The following is a 17379-nucleotide window of genomic DNA, read 5'->3' as shown; positions in this document are numbered from 1 at the left end:
GCGCAGACGCGAGGCCGAAAGGTAGGGCAGTAAACTGATAGTGATCTTCTGCTATAGCAAAGCGCAGGAATTTCTGGTGCTGATGGGCAATCGGGATGTGCAGATATGCGTCCTGTATGTCCAGAGAGGCGAGGAATTCGCCGACCTCCATGGAGGCAATCACCGATCGGAGGGACTCCATGCGAAACTTCCGGGGTTTGACGCACCTGTTGAGAATCTTGAGGTCGAGAACAGGACGCACAGTGCCATTCCATCCTTTTTGGGGACAACGAAGAGATTTGAGTAGACTCCCTTGAAACGTTCCGAACTTGGAACTGGAATCATGACCCCTGAGCGGTGCAGAGATTCGATGGCATGAAAAAAAGGGGCGAGCTCACGCGTCTGACTCGGGAGGATGAGAAGGGAAAAAGCGACTTTGAGGAATTGATGAGAACTCTATTTTGTACCCCGAGATTAGGATCTCTCTGACCCAGGCATCCGTGATCAAAGGCAGCCAGATGTGTTGGAAATGAGAAAGGCGCCCGCCCACCTGGTCTGCGCTGGTGCGCGAAGACCACGAGTCATTTGGTGGGGTAGCACTGTGATCTGGATGTTGATTTGCTGGCGTGGCCTAGAACGCCAGGAAGGGTTTGTTTTGAAGGACGGGTTCTGCCTGTTTCTCTGCGGGGATTTGTTCCTCCTAGGCTGTGTAGTGGACCTGAAGCTGCGAAAAGGCTGAAACCTTGAGGTCGGCTGGCGACGCGGAATACGTCTTGGTCTCAGCTGTGGAAGAGAGGTGCTCTTTCCTCCCGTAGTCTCGGCGATAATCTGATCCAGCCTGTCCCCAAACAGCCGACCTCCTGCAAACGGGAGGGCGGTAAGGGATTTTTTAGAAGCCGCATCTGCATTCCAGGCTCTGAGCCAGATCGCCCGACGGATTGCCACCGTGTTGTTAGCCGCCTGTGCTGCGCAGTTCGCTGCTGACAGAGATGCGTTGATGATATACTCACCCGCTAGAGCAATCTGTGCCGCCATGTTGGTGAACTCGGGGTCGCTAGACTCTGAGCGAAGACCTCTGCGGAGGGTGTCGGCCCAGACCACCATGGCCTTAGCTACCCAGACGGCGGCGAAAGCAGGCGACACGGCCGCGCCTGCCGCTTCAAAAGCTGAACGGGCGAATCTCTCGGTGTTCCGATCCGTGGCGTCTTGGAGCGATGTCCCTTGCGGCAGAGATAGAACTGTATGAGAGGCCAGGCGGGAAATCGGAGGGTCGACCACAGGTGAGCCCGCCCATTCTTTCCTGAGATCCTCAGGGAAGGGATAGTGTAAATCAATCGTCTTACCATTGTTGAAAATCCTGTCCGGTTGCTGTCTGTGCTTGCGTAGAATCTCAGCAAATTCCGGATGGTCACAGAAATGCTTGTGGGCATGCTTAAACCGCTTGAAGGATACCTGCGAGCTCTGGGTGGTGACAGAGTCCGGCTGGAGCTTCAGCGTTTTATTCACCTCTTCGACCAGACTGTCCACCATACGCCTGACATCGGCTGCCTGATCCGAGTCCAGCAGTGAGGCTACATCCGACTCTTCTCCTGAAAGATCTGACGGTCCCGGAGAAGAGTGGCACTCGGGCCTTGGAGGGGAGAGAGACCTCTGGGAGGAATTGGAAGAGGAGACCGTGCGAGTCCGCTTCCGCGCCCCAGTAGCCGGGTCTGGGTCAGACCGACTGCTGTCCTGCGACGGCTGGACCTGGGGGGCATGGCTGAGCGTAGGGAGCGACTGCAACGCCTGCGCGATGGTCAGAGACGCCCTTGAAAGAGAGTCCACCGACTGGGAGAGGGAAGTCAACCACTCCAGGGGAGGGAGCGCATTGAAGCCCGGGGCGTCCTGAACTGCTGCAATAGTGACGTGGACGGGGGGGGGGCTGGTGGCGCCTGGGGCAATCTGCGTGGGCTGTGGGTCAGGGACGCAAGCCGAGCAGAGGGGCGTAGCCTGGCCTTGGGAGAATTTTACGTTGCAGGATGAGCACGCAAAATGCATTATAAAGGGGGCCTGTTTGGAACGGGAAGACTTAGAATTAGGCATGGCTGCTCAGGAGACTCTCACTAGTGACACTAGGGAGGAGACAGGAGATCGGAAAAGAAAAAAGAAGAAACAAGAATAAAAAAAAAGGTAAAAAAGTCGCTGGTCCTAATCAGGAGCAGCACTCACCCGGGTCCTGTGTCCTTCCCAGGTCAGCAGGGGTCTCAGAGTAGCCGGGACAGCACCAGGATAGACGTGCTGCCGCTGCTCACCGGCCTGCCTGTGCGGAGGTGAGCAGTTGCAGAAAGCGCGGGCTTTTGCACTGTTTTTTTTTTTTTACTGCGGGGGGCGTGCTGAGGGGCTGAGCTGGCTTGTCTCCGGGCAGAAGAAGCGAGGGCGAGGCCAGAAAGGCGCGTGCAAACGGGGGGCGGAGCGCTCCGGCCTGAGGTAGGCCCCAAGCCGGGGACTAAATTAGTGAGCGGCCGCCGGGAGCGCAGCGCTGCGCGCGGAGAAGATCTTACCTGCGTCCTGGCGGTGTCGCTTTGATCCACGGTCCCATCCTAGCCTGCTGCGGCTGCCGGTGAGTCCAGTCTGCGCCTGGGAGACATCAGGGGGGAATGGTGTGGGAACACTGCAGAGCGCTCCTGCGCTGCAGTGACCGGATCCTCTGCCTGGGCCCAGGGTAGAAGGGAAATGCTGGGGGAGGCCTGGTGCTGCTGATCGCTCCTGCGCTGCAGAGCCTGCGATCCTGTCACCGGGTCCTGGATGGGGAAGGCCACGGGTGCAGAGAGTCATCGCTGCCTCCACCAGAAACACCCCTTGGGACGGTACCATAGGGGAGGACGGGGAGTGTGCCCTTACAAACACTCGACACCAAGCAGCCCTGGGACGGTACCATAGGGCAGGAGGGGGAGAGGGCCTGGTGTCTCGAGCCTCAAACAACCCTGGGGACGGTACCCAGAGGGAAGGAGCAGGCGAGGGGTGCTCTCTGTTGCGGGGACTTTAACCCTGCAGAAGAGACAAAAGAATAGAAAATGAGAAGGCTGAGCGGCGCCGTAATAGCAAAAAAACGGAAAAAAAGGAATAGCCTAGGCTGAGGTTGGCCCACAGAGATATGGGCCCACTTCAGCCTCCTACGACACTAAGCAAAAAAACTGGCATAGATCCGCCTCCGGCTCAGGGTGTACACTGCCAGGGAGGAGCTAACTCTTTTTATGTTCACTTAGTGTCAGCCTCCTAGTCACAGCAGCATACACCCATGGTCCTGTGTCCCCCCAATAAAAGCGATAGAGAAAGAAGGATTTTTGTGTACTCACCGTAAAATCTCTTTCTCTGAGTCTTCATTGGGGGACACAGAATTGAGGGTGGCCCTGAGTCCTCCAATGAAACGACACAGAAACGCGCATTACAGTGTGGCAATTGTTGCTTTGTGCATTGGGGACGCACCTCTTTTTCCTGATCTGTCAGGTTAGATGTTGAGGAAAGTCCACCAAGAACCAAGTCAGCGTCATTAACGACTTCGGATAAATTTTCTTGATATTGCTTCAGCAGCTCTGCCCCGTAGTCGGCCATGCTCATCTTGCCTAAAACAAGTAGAGTAGGACCAGTTTACATTGCAAAAAAAGAAATCCAAATGGTTATAATTACAACTTAGTAACAATTTTGCTACCATGAAAAAATCACAGGATACCAATTACATTTAATCCAGCATGATGCAATTTTTTCATCAGTCCGATTGGAGTTCGGGAAAAACTAGCAGATCTGCTCCACCTCATTGACTAACATTGGCCCTCACATTGCACTCGTCCGTTTTATTTGCCAGTATGACAACTTTAATGCTGCCAGTGGCTCGAGCACCAATAATCACAGCTGGCTGGTTTCCTTTAACTTTTGCTTAAAAAAAAAAAAAAAAAAAAAAAATATATATATATTTTTTTTTAAACTTTGGGGCTTAGCAGTTGATCAAATTTGAGCATTTCATAATTTCTTCTTTTCATTGCAGGTTATAGGAGGAACGCAACACCCACAAACTGTTATAAAAAACACTCACCGAGTTCTTCTAATGACTTAATTAACGGCTGTAAATCGGGCACAGAGTCCTGGAGTCTACTCAACAGCTGGCAGAACCTCAGGACAGGCACAGTGTGCTGCAGAGCAGAACTCAGGAGCAGCTTTGCAGGGAAATCTTCATTGTCATTCTGCTGAGGAATTTTCAACATCTAGAAGAGCAGAAAGTGAGAGGTTATGGTCACGGGTGACAGACAGTCCTGTGGTGTCCGGCTGTAGAAGGTTGCAGTGTTTGGCTAAACAAACTGCTCCCTGACATTCTATTCTTCCTCCTGTGATGTAAATAGAAACCTTTGTATCGTCTCTGGAGTTCTTTTCCTTTTTGGACCTTGCAGATATCCTGACTCCTCAGCTGCTAATCCTCAGCATTACCCCTAATGTCCTTAAATATCTGCATTTCTCCTTAGTGTTTGCTGGTGATAGAGTCACATTTCTATACAGTCTTGAGTGCAAGCAGTCTGCTTGTATTCATCAGGAGAAACATTGTTGTATGCTGCAGTACCTCTCCCTAAGTCATCTAGGAGAGAAGTTGTTGGTTTGCTTTCCCTGTGTGTTCTTCAGAGCTTATTGGGGTTGACTAAGTGCTCATCCCATCCATTCCTTACCTAGGGCCCAGTTCAGGGTCAGCCAGGGCCAGGTATCCTGCTCGGCGCATAGGTGCGGAATCTATCTAGTCAAAATTCAGGTTATGAGTGAAATGAGTGGGGTTTGCTGTAACTTTTCAATTCACAAGCTACTAAAAACACAAGATGGCTGAGATTACTGGACAAGCGTTTACCTGTTTTACCAAGTCGTTCAGAGCGCCATCATCGGGCGACACAAAGCTGAGAACATCACAGTGTCTGAACGCTTGTGCTATTAGCTCGCTGTGACGCACCAAAACCTCGGCCAACTCATTCTCTCTGTTCATCACTGTTGGAAAAATACATTTATAATGTCAATCTTTTAGGAAATAAAACAGTTTATACAGAAAAAGCAAAAAAAAAAAAACACTTCTGGACGTGGTGACCAATCAGGTTACATTTACTAGCAAATTGAACCAGAAGCCATATTGTTTCTTCTGAGTATTTAACGTTGTGCATCGTATTAGACTATCCTTACCGCTCTGGAAGAAGACATCGGCTCCCGGTTCTTTACGGATCTCATCCATCAGAGACTTCACGGCCGGATTTAGCTCCTGCATGGCCAACAGCAGCTGCCAGATGGCCCCGATGGATAAGGTTTGCTCGTCAAACACACAAGACATCAGTATGCTGAAGATACGAGTGCTGCAGTTCTTTCTCACAATATTCTCCACCACCTGAAACAGAAAATTTGTTCAATGTGCCTGATGAGATTTTACTGTTCAGAAATCTCTGTCTGGATTAAAAGTGAGAATTCCCATGAGTAATGACAGCATCCGCTGCAGATCCCCCCCTCACCTACAATAACAGTATTACAGTGAGGCCGAAGCTGCATTGTGCATTGGGGACGCACCTCTTTTTCGTGATCTGTCAGGTTAGATGTTGAGGACAGTCCACCAAGAACCAAGTCTGCATCATTAATGACTTCGGATAAATTTTCTTGATATTGCTTCAGCAGCTCGGCCCCGTAGTCGGCCATGCTCATCTTGCCTAACACAAGTAGAGAAGAACCAGTTTACATAGCAAAAAAACCCCAAAATGTTATAATTACAACTTTTAATTTAATTTTTTAGTTGCTACCATGAAATATCACAGGATACCAATTATACAGTGTGTTCACCGCCATTAACTTGAGAACGGCGGCAGCTATAGAGGCATAGAAGTGGTGCCTAGGTATAGTAAAGTAGTCATGCGCTACGCAATGAAACCACCTATAGCGCCACCTGGTGCAAAACAACGGAGTTAGCATTTTTATCTTGAAAACGGAACAAGATAGAGAAAAGAAGGGAATTTTGTTTACTTACCGTAAATTCCTTTTCTTCTAGCTCCTATTGGGAGACCCAGACAATTGGGTGTATAGCTTCTGCCTCCGGAGGCCACACAAAGTATTACACTTTAAAAAGTGTAACCCCTCCCCTCTGCCTATACACCCTCCCGTGGATCACGGGCTCCTCAGTTTTGGTGCAAAAGCAGGAAGGAGAAAACTTATAAATTGGTCTAGGGTAAATTCAATCCGAAGGATGTTCGGAGAACTGAAAACCATGAACCAAAAGAACAATTCAACATGAACAACATGTGTACACAAAAGAACAACCAGCCCGAAGGGAACAGGGGCGGGTGCTGGGTCTCCCAATAGGAGCTAGAAGAAAAGGAATTTACGGTAAGTAAACAAAATTCCCTTCTTTGTCGCTCCATTGGGAGACCCAGACAATTGGGACGTCCAAGAGCAGTCCCTGGGTGGGTAAAAGAATACCTCAATAAAAAGAGCCGAAAACGGCCCCCTCTTACAGGTGGGCAACCGCCGCCTGAAGGACTCGCCTAGCTAGACTGGCGTCTGCCGAAGCATAGGTATGCACTTGATAGTGTTTCGTGAAAGTGTGCAGACTAGACCACGTAGCTGCCTGACACACCTGCTGAGCCGTAGCCCGGTGCCGCAATGCCCAGGACGCACCTACGGCTCTGGTAGAATGGGCTTTCAGCCCTGAAGGAAGCAGAAGCCCAGAAGAACGGTAGGCTTCGAGAATCGGTTCCTTGATCCACCGAGCCAAGGTTGACTTGGAAGCCTGCGAACCCTTACGCTGGCCAGCGACAAGGACAAAGAGCGCATCTGAACGACGCAGGGGCGCCGTGCGAGACACGTAGAGCCGGAGTGCTCTCACCAGATCCAAAGAGTGCAAATCCTTTTCACATTGGTGAATTGGATTAGGGCAAAATGAAGGCAAGGAGATATCCTGATTGAGATGAACAGGGGATACCACCTTAGGGAGAAATTCCGGGACTGGACGCAGAACCACCTTATCCTGGTGAAACACCAGGAAGGGGGCTTTGCATGACAGCGCTGCTAGCTCAGACACTCTCCGAAGAGACGTGACTGCCACTAGGAAGGCCACCTTCTGCGAAAGACGTGATAAAGAGACATCCCGCAGCGGCTCGAAAGGTGGTTTCTGAAGAGCCGTTAGCACCCTGTTAAGATCCCAGGGTTCCAGCGGACGCTTGTAAGGTGGGACTATGTGGCAAACTCCCTGCAGGAACGTGCGGACCTGCGGAAGCCTGGCTAGGCGCTTTTGAAAAAATACGGAGAGCGCCGATACTTGGCCCTTGAGAGAGCCGAGTGACAAACCCTTGTCCATTCCGGATTGAAGGAATGAAAGAAAAGTGGGTAAGGCAAACGGCCATGGAGGAAAACCGTTATCAGAGCACCAGGATAAGAAGATTTGCCAAGACCTGTAATAGATCTTGGCGGACGTTGGCTTCCTGGCCTGTCTCATGGTGGCAATGACATCCTGAGATAACCCTGAAGACGCTAGGAGCCAGGACTCAATGGCCACACAGTCAGGTTGAGGGCCACAGAATTCAGATGGAAAAACGGGCCTTATGACAGCAAGTCTGGGCGATCTGGAAGCGCCCACGGTTGACCCACCGTGAGATGTCACAGATCCGGGTACCACGATTGCCTCGGCCAGTCTGGAGCGACGAGAATGGCGCGACGGCAGTCGGACCTGATCTTGCGTAACACTCTGGGCAGCATCGCCAGAGGAGGAAACACATAAGGCAGTCGAAACTGCGACCAATCCTGAACTAACGCGTCCGCCGCCAGAGCTCTGTGATCCTGAGACCGTGCCATGAATGCCGGGACTTTGTTGTTGTGCCGTGACGCCATGAGATCGACGTCCGGCGTTCCCCAGCGGCGACAGATCTCTCGAAACACTTCTGGGTGCAGAGACCATTCCCCCGCATCCATGCCCTGACGACTGAGAAAATCTGCTTCCCAGTTTTCTACGCCCGGGATGTGAACTGCGGAGATGGTGGAGGCTGTGGCTTCCACCCACTGCAGAATCCGCCGTACTTCCTGGAAGGCTTGACGACTGCGAGTGCCGCCTTGGTGGTTGATGTATGCGACGGCAGTGGCGTTGTCCGACTGGATACGGATCTGCCTGCCCTCCAGCCACCGATGGAAAGCCAATAGGGCTAGATGCACTGCCCTTATCTCCAGAACATTGATCTGAAGGGAAGACTATCGGAGTCCAGGTTCCCTGAGCCCTGTGGTGGAGAAAAAGCGCTCCCCACCCCGACAGGCTCAAGTCCGTGGTGACCACAGCCCAGGTTGGGGGTAGGAAGGATTTTCCCTGCGATAGAGAATTGGGAAGGAGCCACCACTGAAGTGACGTCTTGGTTGCAAGGGAAAGAGAGATGTTCCTGTCGAGGGAAGCCGACCTCCTGTCCCATTTGCGGAGAATGTCCCATTGGAGTGGCCGTAGATGGAATTGCGCGAACGGCACTGCCTCCATCGCTGCCACCATCTTCCCCAGGAAGTGCATGAGGCGCCTTAAGGGGTGTGACTGACTCCGAAGAAGTGATTGCACCCCTGCCTGCAGAGAAAGCTGTTTGTCCCGCGGTAGCTTGACTACCGCTGGCTGTGTATGAAACTCCATCCCAAGGTAAGTCAGTGATTGGGTCGGTGTCAACTTGGATTTTGGGAAGTTGATGATCCACCCGAACTGCTGGAGAGTCGCCAGAGCGACGGGAAGGCTTTGTTGACACGCCACCCGAGAAGGGGCCCTGACTAGGAGATCGTCTAAGTAGGGGATCACCGAGTGGCCCTGAGAGTGTAGGACCGCCACGACGGATGCCATGACTTTGGTGAACACCCGTGGGGCTGTCGCCAGGCCGAAAGGCAATGCCACGAACTGAAGGTGTTCGTCCCCGATGGCGAAACGCAAGAAACGTTGATGTTCGGGTGCGATCGGCACGTGGAGATAAGCATCCTTGATGTCGATCGATGCTAGGAAGTCTCCTTGTGACATCGAGGCGATGACCGAGCGGAGAGATTCCATCCGAAACCGTCTGGTTCTCACATGTCTTGAGTAGCTTGAGGTCCAGAACGGGACGGAATGATCCGTCCTTTTTTGGCACCACAAACAAGTTGGAGTAAAAGCCGCGACCACGTTCCTGAAGGGGAACGGGGATCACAACTCCTTCTGTCTTCAGAGCGTCCACTGCCTGAAAAAGTGCATCGGCCTGAGCGGGGGGCGGAGAGGTTCTGAAGAAACGAGCCGCAGGACGAGAGCTGAACTCTATCCTGTAACCGTGAGACAGAATGTCTCTCACCCATCGGTCTTGAACATGTGGCCACCAGGCGTCGCCAAAGCTGGAGAGCCTGCCACCGACCGAGGATGCGGCTAGGGGAGGCCGAGAGTCATGAGGAGGCCGCCTTGGAGGCAGTGCCTCCTGCGGCCTTTTGGGGGCGTGACTTGGACCGCCATGCATAGGAGTTCCTCTGGCCTTTCTCCGGCCTGCTGGACGAAGAGGATTGGGGCTTGGCGGAGGGACGAAAGGACCGAAACCTCGATTGTATCTTCCGTTGCTGAGGTCTCTTAGGTTTGGACTGGGGTAAGGAGGAGTCCTTTCCCTTGGATTCCTTAATAATCTCATCCAATCGTTCGCCAAACAAGCAGTCGCCAGAAAACGGCAAACCGGTTAAGAACCTCTTGGAGGCCGAGTCTGCCTTCCATTCGCGCAGCCACATGGCCCTGCGGACTGCCACAGAGTTAGCGGATGCCACAGCTGTACGGCTAGCAGAGTCCAGGACTGCGTTCATGGCGTAGGATGAAAAGGCTGACTCTTGAGAAGTCAAAGACGCAACTTGCGGAGCAGAATTACGTGTGACAGCATTAATCTCAGCCAGACAAGCCGAGATAGCTTGGAGTGCCCACACGGCTGCAAAGGCCGGGGCAAAAGACGCGCCCGTGGCCTCATAGATGGACTTCACCAGGAGCGCTATCTGCCTGTCAGTGGAATCCTTTAGCGATGAGCCATCTGCAACCGATACCACGGATCTAGCCGCCAATCTAGAGACTGGAGGATCCACCTTGGGACAGTGAGCGCAACCCTTAACGACTTCAGAGGGGAAGGGGTAACGCGTGTCAGTGAGGCGCTTAGTAAAGCGCTTGTCCGGAACGGCTCTGGGCTTCTGGACAGCGTCTCTGAAGTTAGAGTGATCGAAAAACGCACTGCGTGAACGTTTGGGGAACCGAAACTGGTGATTCTCCTGCTGAGACGCCGACTCCTCTACAGTAGGAGGCGGGGGAGAGAGATCCAACACCTGGTTGATGGACGAGATAAGATCATTCACTAAGGCGTCCCCTTCAGGTGTATCAAGGTTAAGGGAGACGTCAGGGTCAGAGCCCTGAGCTGCGACGTCCGCCTCGTCCTCCAGAGAGTCCTCAAGCTGGGAACCCGAGCAGCGTGAAGAAGTCGGGGAAGATACCCAGCGAGCCGGTCTAGGACTGTGGTCCGGGCAGGAGTCCTCCACCTGAGACCTAGGGCCCAACCTGGGAGCGCGCTGCGGCGCGGACCGAGAGGGGCCTGGAGGCGACGATCCAACAGGGGCCGGGGCCTGTGAAAGGACCGGTCTGGACTGCAAAGCTTCTAGCAGCTTGGCAGACCATTTGTCCATAGACTGAGCCATGGATTGTGAAAGTGACTCAGAGAGTTTCTCAGCAAAAGAGGCGAACTCTGTCCCTGCCGCCTGGACAGGGGGAGCAGGGGAGTCTACATGAGCCGAGGGGCCCACTAGTGACCGAGGCTCCGGCTGAGCAAGCGAAACAGGGGTCGAGCATTGCTCACAGTGAGGGTAGGTGGAACCCGCAGGTAACATAGCCCCACAAGAGGTACAGGCCGCAAAAAAACCCTGTGCCTTAACAGCTTTGCTCCTTGTGGACGATATGCTGTTGTCTCCTAGGAGAATGATCACTGAGGGTATATGGGAAAAAAGGGGTATACAGCCCGACCGAACAGATATACATATATATATATATATACATACACGTATCTATTCCGGCACCCTAGGGGGACCAGCACCGGGTGACCGGTGTGGCTTACCGACCGCTAACAAGCGGAGTGTGTCCTCCAGATTCCCTGCCTTAGGTCCCCCGGAGCTGCAGAGCTGTTCACTGAGAATCCTCCACTGGCAGAATGCCAAAAAATGGCTGCCGGAGCTCTCAGGGGAGGAGTGGAGCCGTGGGCGGCGCCAGGAAAGTGCGGGAATCTGGGGTCCCCACAGTGATCAGTGAGGGGGGGAGGAAACATGCAGGATGCTCCAGCCCTCACATCCGACGTCAGGTCGGTAATCCCACCCTTACCCCTGACAGGCAGGCCCGGGGGCGGGATTTTTGCGACTAGGCCGCGATGAAGCCGGGGACTAAATCTGAGACCGCGCCCGACAAGCAGGCACGGTCGGCGCGGAAGTCCGCCGGCCTTCTCAATTCAGCAGCTGCCGCAGCTTCCGGGAAGGTGCGCTCCCTGCACAGTCCCCAATGGGGACACAGAGTACCTTAGAGTTGCAGGGCCCGGTCCCTGAGGTTGAATAGACTCCGGTCTGGCAGGTTCCCACTGGGGCTGCGGAGGGAGCACGGTCCCAGTAAATGGATGACCGCTTAGGATCCCACTTCTCCCAGAGCCGCTAAGGGATGGTGAAGGAGACGGCATGTGGCTCCAGCCTTTGTACTCGCAATGGGTACCTCAACCTTAACAACACCGCCGACGTAGTGGGGTGAGAAGGGAACATGCCGGGGGCCCCGTGGGGGCCCTCTTTTCTTCCAACCGACATAACTAATATGAGAATGCATGAGTGGATGTGTGCCTCCTTCCACACAAAGCATAAAACTGAGGAGCCCGTGATCCACGGGAGGGTGTATAGGCAGAGGGGAGGGGTTACACTTTTTAAAGTGTAATACTTTGTGTGGCCTCCGGAGGCAGAAGCTATACACCCAATTGTCAATTGTCTGGGTCTCCCAATGGAGCGACAAAGAAAAAGTGAATTACAAAGTTGCAGGGCATCATCAATTCAATACGAATCGACACCTTGCATACAGAAATGATATGATATGAAACCCATGACCCCCCACCTCCCCCCAAAACATTGAATGCTGGTCACGCATCTGGCGCTCATTTAACTTTGATGCTCAACGTGGCCCCCGTCAGCTGCAATGCACATCTGGACTCAGGACAGCATACTGTATCTTGCTGCACGTTGTGTAATATGGTAGGTGACACGTGTGCACAAGCATCTGTGATACGTCGTCGTAGGTCCTGCAATGTTGGTGGAGGGGTCGCATACACCTGCTGTTTGATGTGACCTCACAGAAAGAAGTCCAATGGTGTCAGGTCAGGTGAGTGTGGAGGCCACTCCACACAGCCACCATACCCAATGACTTGTAGGAAGGTCTCCATGAGGTATCGCTTCACGTCCGCAGCCTTGTGAGTTTTACACGTTCTTATCATAGCATTTCTGTATGCAAGGTGTCGATTCGTATTGAATTGATGATGCCCTACAACTTTGTAATTCACTTTTTTCTCTATCTCGTTCCGTTTTTGAGATAAAAATGCTAACTCCGTTGTTCTCCACCAGGTGGCGCTATAGGTGGTTTCATTGCGTAGCGCATGGCTACTTTACTATACCTAGACACCCCTTCTATGCCTATAGCTGCCGCCGTTCTCAAGTTAATGGTGGTGGGCAGGATATGGGTGGACACACTGTATATAACCCCTTCATGAGTGGTCCGCATCGCTTAGATGCTGCCGACAATCTAATCGGCATTTCGAGCTAGCACAGGTCACTGCTGCTAAAGGCCGGTCCTACCTGTATACTGCGGCTGGCCATCTGCCTTGTATGAAGTGAGCTCAGCTATACTATGACATCAGATGTGTGACAATATCACCAAGGGTGGATACTTCCCAGCTGACAATGTGCCCTGCAATCTGCTGCTCGTGACCTAACATTTTGAATTGCTTTATACTGAGGCCTATGAAATATATAAGCACAATGCTCCGTAACACCGTACAGTAATGATTGTGGGTATGGACTCTACCGAATCCCCACTTAAGGCACAAACTCAGAACCATAGTATTGCAATAAAGAAGAATAGAGTTTTTATAGTGCAAAATAGTACAAAAAAGAGAATTTTGTTTACTTACCGTAAATTCTTTTTCTTATAGTTCCGTATTGGGAGACCCAGACCATGGGTGTATAGCTTCTGCCTCCGGAGGACACACAAAGTACTACACTTAAAAGTGTAGCTCCTCCCTCTGAGCTTATACACCCCCTGGATAACCAGATCTAGCCAGTTTAGTGCAAAAGCTGAAGGAGAATAGCCACCCACAAGTAGAGATAGAGCAAGAACCGGAACAAATGGAGCCTCTGTCTACAACAACAGCCGGTGATAACACGCGGAACAAGAAACTGCCAACAGGCAACAGGGAGGGTGCTGGGTCTCCCAATACGGAACTATAAGAAAAAGAATTTACGGTAAGTAAACAAAATTCTCTTTTTCTTTATCGTTCCTATGGGAGACCCAGACATTGGGACGTCTCAAAGCAGTCCATGGGTGGTAATAAACAGAAAACTGAGAAGTAGGCGGAACCTAACTTCACAAATGGGCGACAGCCGCCTGAAGGATGCGTCTGCCCAAGCTCGCATCTGCCGAAGCATGAGCATGCACTTGGTAGTGCTTTGAAAAGGTATGCAGACTAGTCCAAGTGGCAGCCTGACAGACCTGCTGAGCCGTAGCCTGGTGCCTGAAAGCCCAAGAGGCACCGACAGCTCTGGTCGAGTGTCCCTTGATCCCCGGCGGGGGAGGCACCTGAGTACACTGGTAGGCATCGGAAATGGCCGACCTAATCCAACGAGCTAAGGTCGGCTTAGAAGCCGAGAGGCCCTTACGCCGACCTGTGGTTAGCACAAAAAGAGAGGTGCACCGCCTAAGAACAGCGGTGCGAGACACATAGATCCGGAGCGCCCGCACCAGATCCAGAGTATGCAACGCTTTTTCAAAGCGATGAACAGGAGCCGGACAAAAGGAAGGCAGGGAAATGTCCTGGTTAAGGTGGAAAGGAGAAACCACCTTAGGGAGAAAGTCCGGAGTCGGACGGAGAACCACCTTGTCTTGATGAAAAACCAAAAAAGGTGACTCCGAAGAGAGCGCAGCCAAATCCGAGACTCTCCTGAGGGAAGTTATGGCCACTAGAAAGACCACTTTCTGTGAAAGACGAGACAAAGAAACCTCCCTAAGAGGCTCAAAGGGGGGTTTCTGCAAGGCCGTGAGGACCAGATTGAGGTCCCAGGGATCCAAGGGCCGCCGGTAAGGCGGAATGATGTGAGACGCGCCCTGCATGAATGTGCGCACCTGAGCCAGCCGGGCGATACGCCGCTGGAACAACACTGACAGAGCCGAGACTTGTCCCTTGAGGGAATTGAGGGATAGTCCTAGCTGCAGACTGGACTGTAGAAAGGACAGAAGGGTCGGCAAGGAAAAAGGCCAAGGAGCATGGCTGGAAGAGCGACACCAGGACAGGAAAATTCTCCAGGTCCTGTGATAGATTTTGGCCGAGGAAGACTTCCGAGCCCGAGTCATAGTGGAGATGACTTCAGGAGGAATACCAGAAGTCGTCAAGATCCAGGACTCAAGAGCCACGCCGTCAATCTAAGAGCCGCAGAATTCTGGCGGAAAAACGGACCTTGTGAGAGAAGGTCTGGACGGTCCGGAAGATGTCACGGCACCTCTACAGACAGATGGAGCAGGTCTGGGTACCAAGCTCGCCTGGGCCAGTCCGGAGCAATGAGGATGACCCGACGGCCCTCCATTCTGATCTTGCGCAGGACTCTGGGCAAGAGAGCTAGAGGGGAAAACACGTAGGACAGACGAAACTGGGACCAATCTTGAACCAGAGCGTCCGCTGCAAAGGCCTGAGGATCGTGGGAGCGAGCCACGTAAACCGGAACCTTGTTGTTGTGCCGGGATGCCATTAGATCCACTTCCGGAGTGCCCCACTTGCGGCAGATTGACCGAAACACTGCCGGATGCAGGGGCCACTCGCCACTGTCCACGGTTTGACGGCTGAGATAATCTGCTTCCCAGTTTTCCACGCCTGGGATGTGGACTGCGGATATGGTGGACTTGGAGTCCTCCGTCCATTGAAGGATGCATTGAACCTCCAACATTGCCAGGCGGCTGCGTGTCCCGCCTTGGTGATTGATGTAGGCAACCGCTGTCGCGTTGTCTGACTGGACTCGGATGTGCTTGCCCGCCAACAGGTGGTGAAAGGCTAAGAGAGCTAGAAGCACAGCTCTGGTTTCCAGCACATTGATCGAGAGGGCTGATTGGGACGGAGTCCAAGTGCCCTGCGCTCTGTGGTGGAGATATACCGCTCCCCAGCCGGATAGACTGGCATCCGTGGTGAGGATCACCCAGAACGGGGCCAGGAAGGAGCGTCCCTGAGACAGAGAGAGGGGCCGAAGCTACCACTGAAGGGAGCCCCTGGTCTGTGGCGACAGAGCCACTAACCTGTGCAAGGAGGAAGTTCGCTTGTCCCAACAGCGGAGAGTGTCCAGCTGCAGAGGACGCAGATGGAACTGGGCAAAGGGAACCGCCTCCATTGACGCCACCATCTGACCCAGCACCTGCATTAGGTGCCTGATGGAATGACGGCGGGGCCTCAGCAGAGAGCGCACCGCCAGATGGAGGGACTGCTGTTTGACTAAGGGCAGCTTCACAAGTGCCGGCAGAGTCTCGAATTGCATCCCTAGGTACGTGAGCCTCTGGGTCGGAGTCAGAGTGGATTTGGGCAGATTGACAAGCCACCCGAATTGGACTAGAGTGGCGAGAGTGAGCGAGACACTCCGCTGACAGTCTGCACTGGATGAGGCCTTGACTAGAAGGTCGTCCAGGTAAGGAATCACTGCCAACCCCTGGAGGTGCAGAACCGCAACCACTGCTGCCATGACCTTGGTGAATACTCGAGGGGCCGTGGCTAACCCGAAGGGGAGAGCCACGAATTGGAAATGTTCCTCTCCGATTGCAAAACGTAGCCAACGCTGGTGTGAAACTGCAATTGGCACATGCAGATAGGCATCTCTGATGTCGATGGATGCCAGGAAATCTCCTTGGGTCATTGAGGCAATGACTGATCGCAGAGACTCCATGCGAAAATGCCGCACCTGAACATGCTTGTTGAGAAGCTTGAGATCCAGGATGGGCCGGAAGGAACCGTCCTTTTTGGGGACTAGGAAGAGATTTGAGTAGAAACCTCTGAACCGTTCCCGGGCGGGAACCGGTACAATTACTCCGTTGGCCTGCAAGGATGCTACAGCCTGAGAGAAGGCGGCAGCCTTGGAGCAGGGGGGAGTTGACAGAAAAAAGAGAATTTTGTTTACTTACCGTAAATTCTTTTTCTTATAGTTCCGTAATGGGAGACCCAGACCATGGGTGTATAGCTTCTGCCTCCGGAGGACACACAAAGTACTACAATAAAAGTGTAGCTCATCCCTCCGAGCATATACACCCCCTGGATAACCAAATATAGCCAGTTTAGTGCAAAAGCTGAAGGAGAGTAGCCACCCACAAGTAGAGATAGAGCAAGAACCGGAACAACCGGAGCCTCTGTCTACAACAACAGCCGGTGATAACACGCGGAGCAAGAAACTGCCAAAAGGCAACAGGGAGGGTGCTGGGTCTCCCATTACGGAACTATAAGAAAAAGAATTTACGGTAAGTAAACAAAATTCTCTTTTTCTTCATCGTTCCTATGGGAGACCCAGACCATGGGACGTCTCAAAGCAGTCCATGGGTGGGAATAAACAGAAAACTGAGAAGTAGGCGAAACCTAACTTCACCAATGGGCGACAGCCGCCTGAAGGATGAGTCTGCCCAAGCTCGCATCTGCCGAAGCATGAGCATGCACTTGGTAGTGCTTCGAAAAGGTATGCAGACTAGCCCAAGTGGCAGCCTGACCGACCTGCTGAGCCGTGGCCTGGTGCCTGAGAAACCAAGAGCCACCGACAGCTCTGGTCGAGTGTGCCTTGATCCCCAGCGGGGGAGGCACTTGAGTACACTGGTAGGCATCGGAAATGGCCGACCTAATCCAACGAGCTAGGGTCGGCTTAGAAACCGAGAGGCCCTCACGCCGACCTGTGGTCAGCACAAAAAGAGAGGTGCGCCGCCTAACAACAGCGGTGCGAAACACATAGATCCGGAGCGCCCGCACCAGATCCAGAGTATGCAACGCTTTTTCAAAGCGATGAACAGGAGCCGGACAAAAGGAAGGCAGGGAAATGTCCTGGTTAAGGTGGAAAGGAGAAACCACCTTAGGGAGAAAGTCCGGAGTCGGACGGAGAACCACCTTATCTTGATGAAAA

General features: G+C 52.9%; 1 protein-coding gene across 1 annotated transcript in view; it reads right to left on the bottom strand.

Annotated features, from left to right (window-relative positions):
• The window catches only part of ZBTB40 (zinc finger and BTB domain containing 40), a 172292-nt gene that overhangs the window by 95496 nt on the left and 59417 nt on the right, over positions 1-17379 (bottom strand). Inside the window, exons 7-11 of the mRNA XM_075329390.1 lie at positions 5542-5678; positions 5167-5365; positions 4844-4977; positions 4049-4217; positions 3445-3581 (exon numbers count right to left, since the gene is read on the bottom strand). Coding sequence (XP_075185505.1) covers positions 3445-3581; positions 4049-4217; positions 4844-4977; positions 5167-5365; positions 5542-5678 — 776 coding nt within the window. The remainder of the gene's footprint in view (positions 1-3444; positions 3582-4048; positions 4218-4843; positions 4978-5166; positions 5366-5541; positions 5679-17379) is intronic.

This window comes from Anomaloglossus baeobatrachus, chromosome 11 (assembly GCF_048569485.1).
Source record: "Anomaloglossus baeobatrachus isolate aAnoBae1 chromosome 11, aAnoBae1.hap1, whole genome shotgun sequence".
Taxonomy (NCBI): domain Eukaryota; kingdom Metazoa; phylum Chordata; class Amphibia; order Anura; family Aromobatidae; genus Anomaloglossus; species Anomaloglossus baeobatrachus.
Note: the sequence above shows the minus strand (reverse complement) of the source record. Positions and strands in the feature narration are given on the sequence as shown.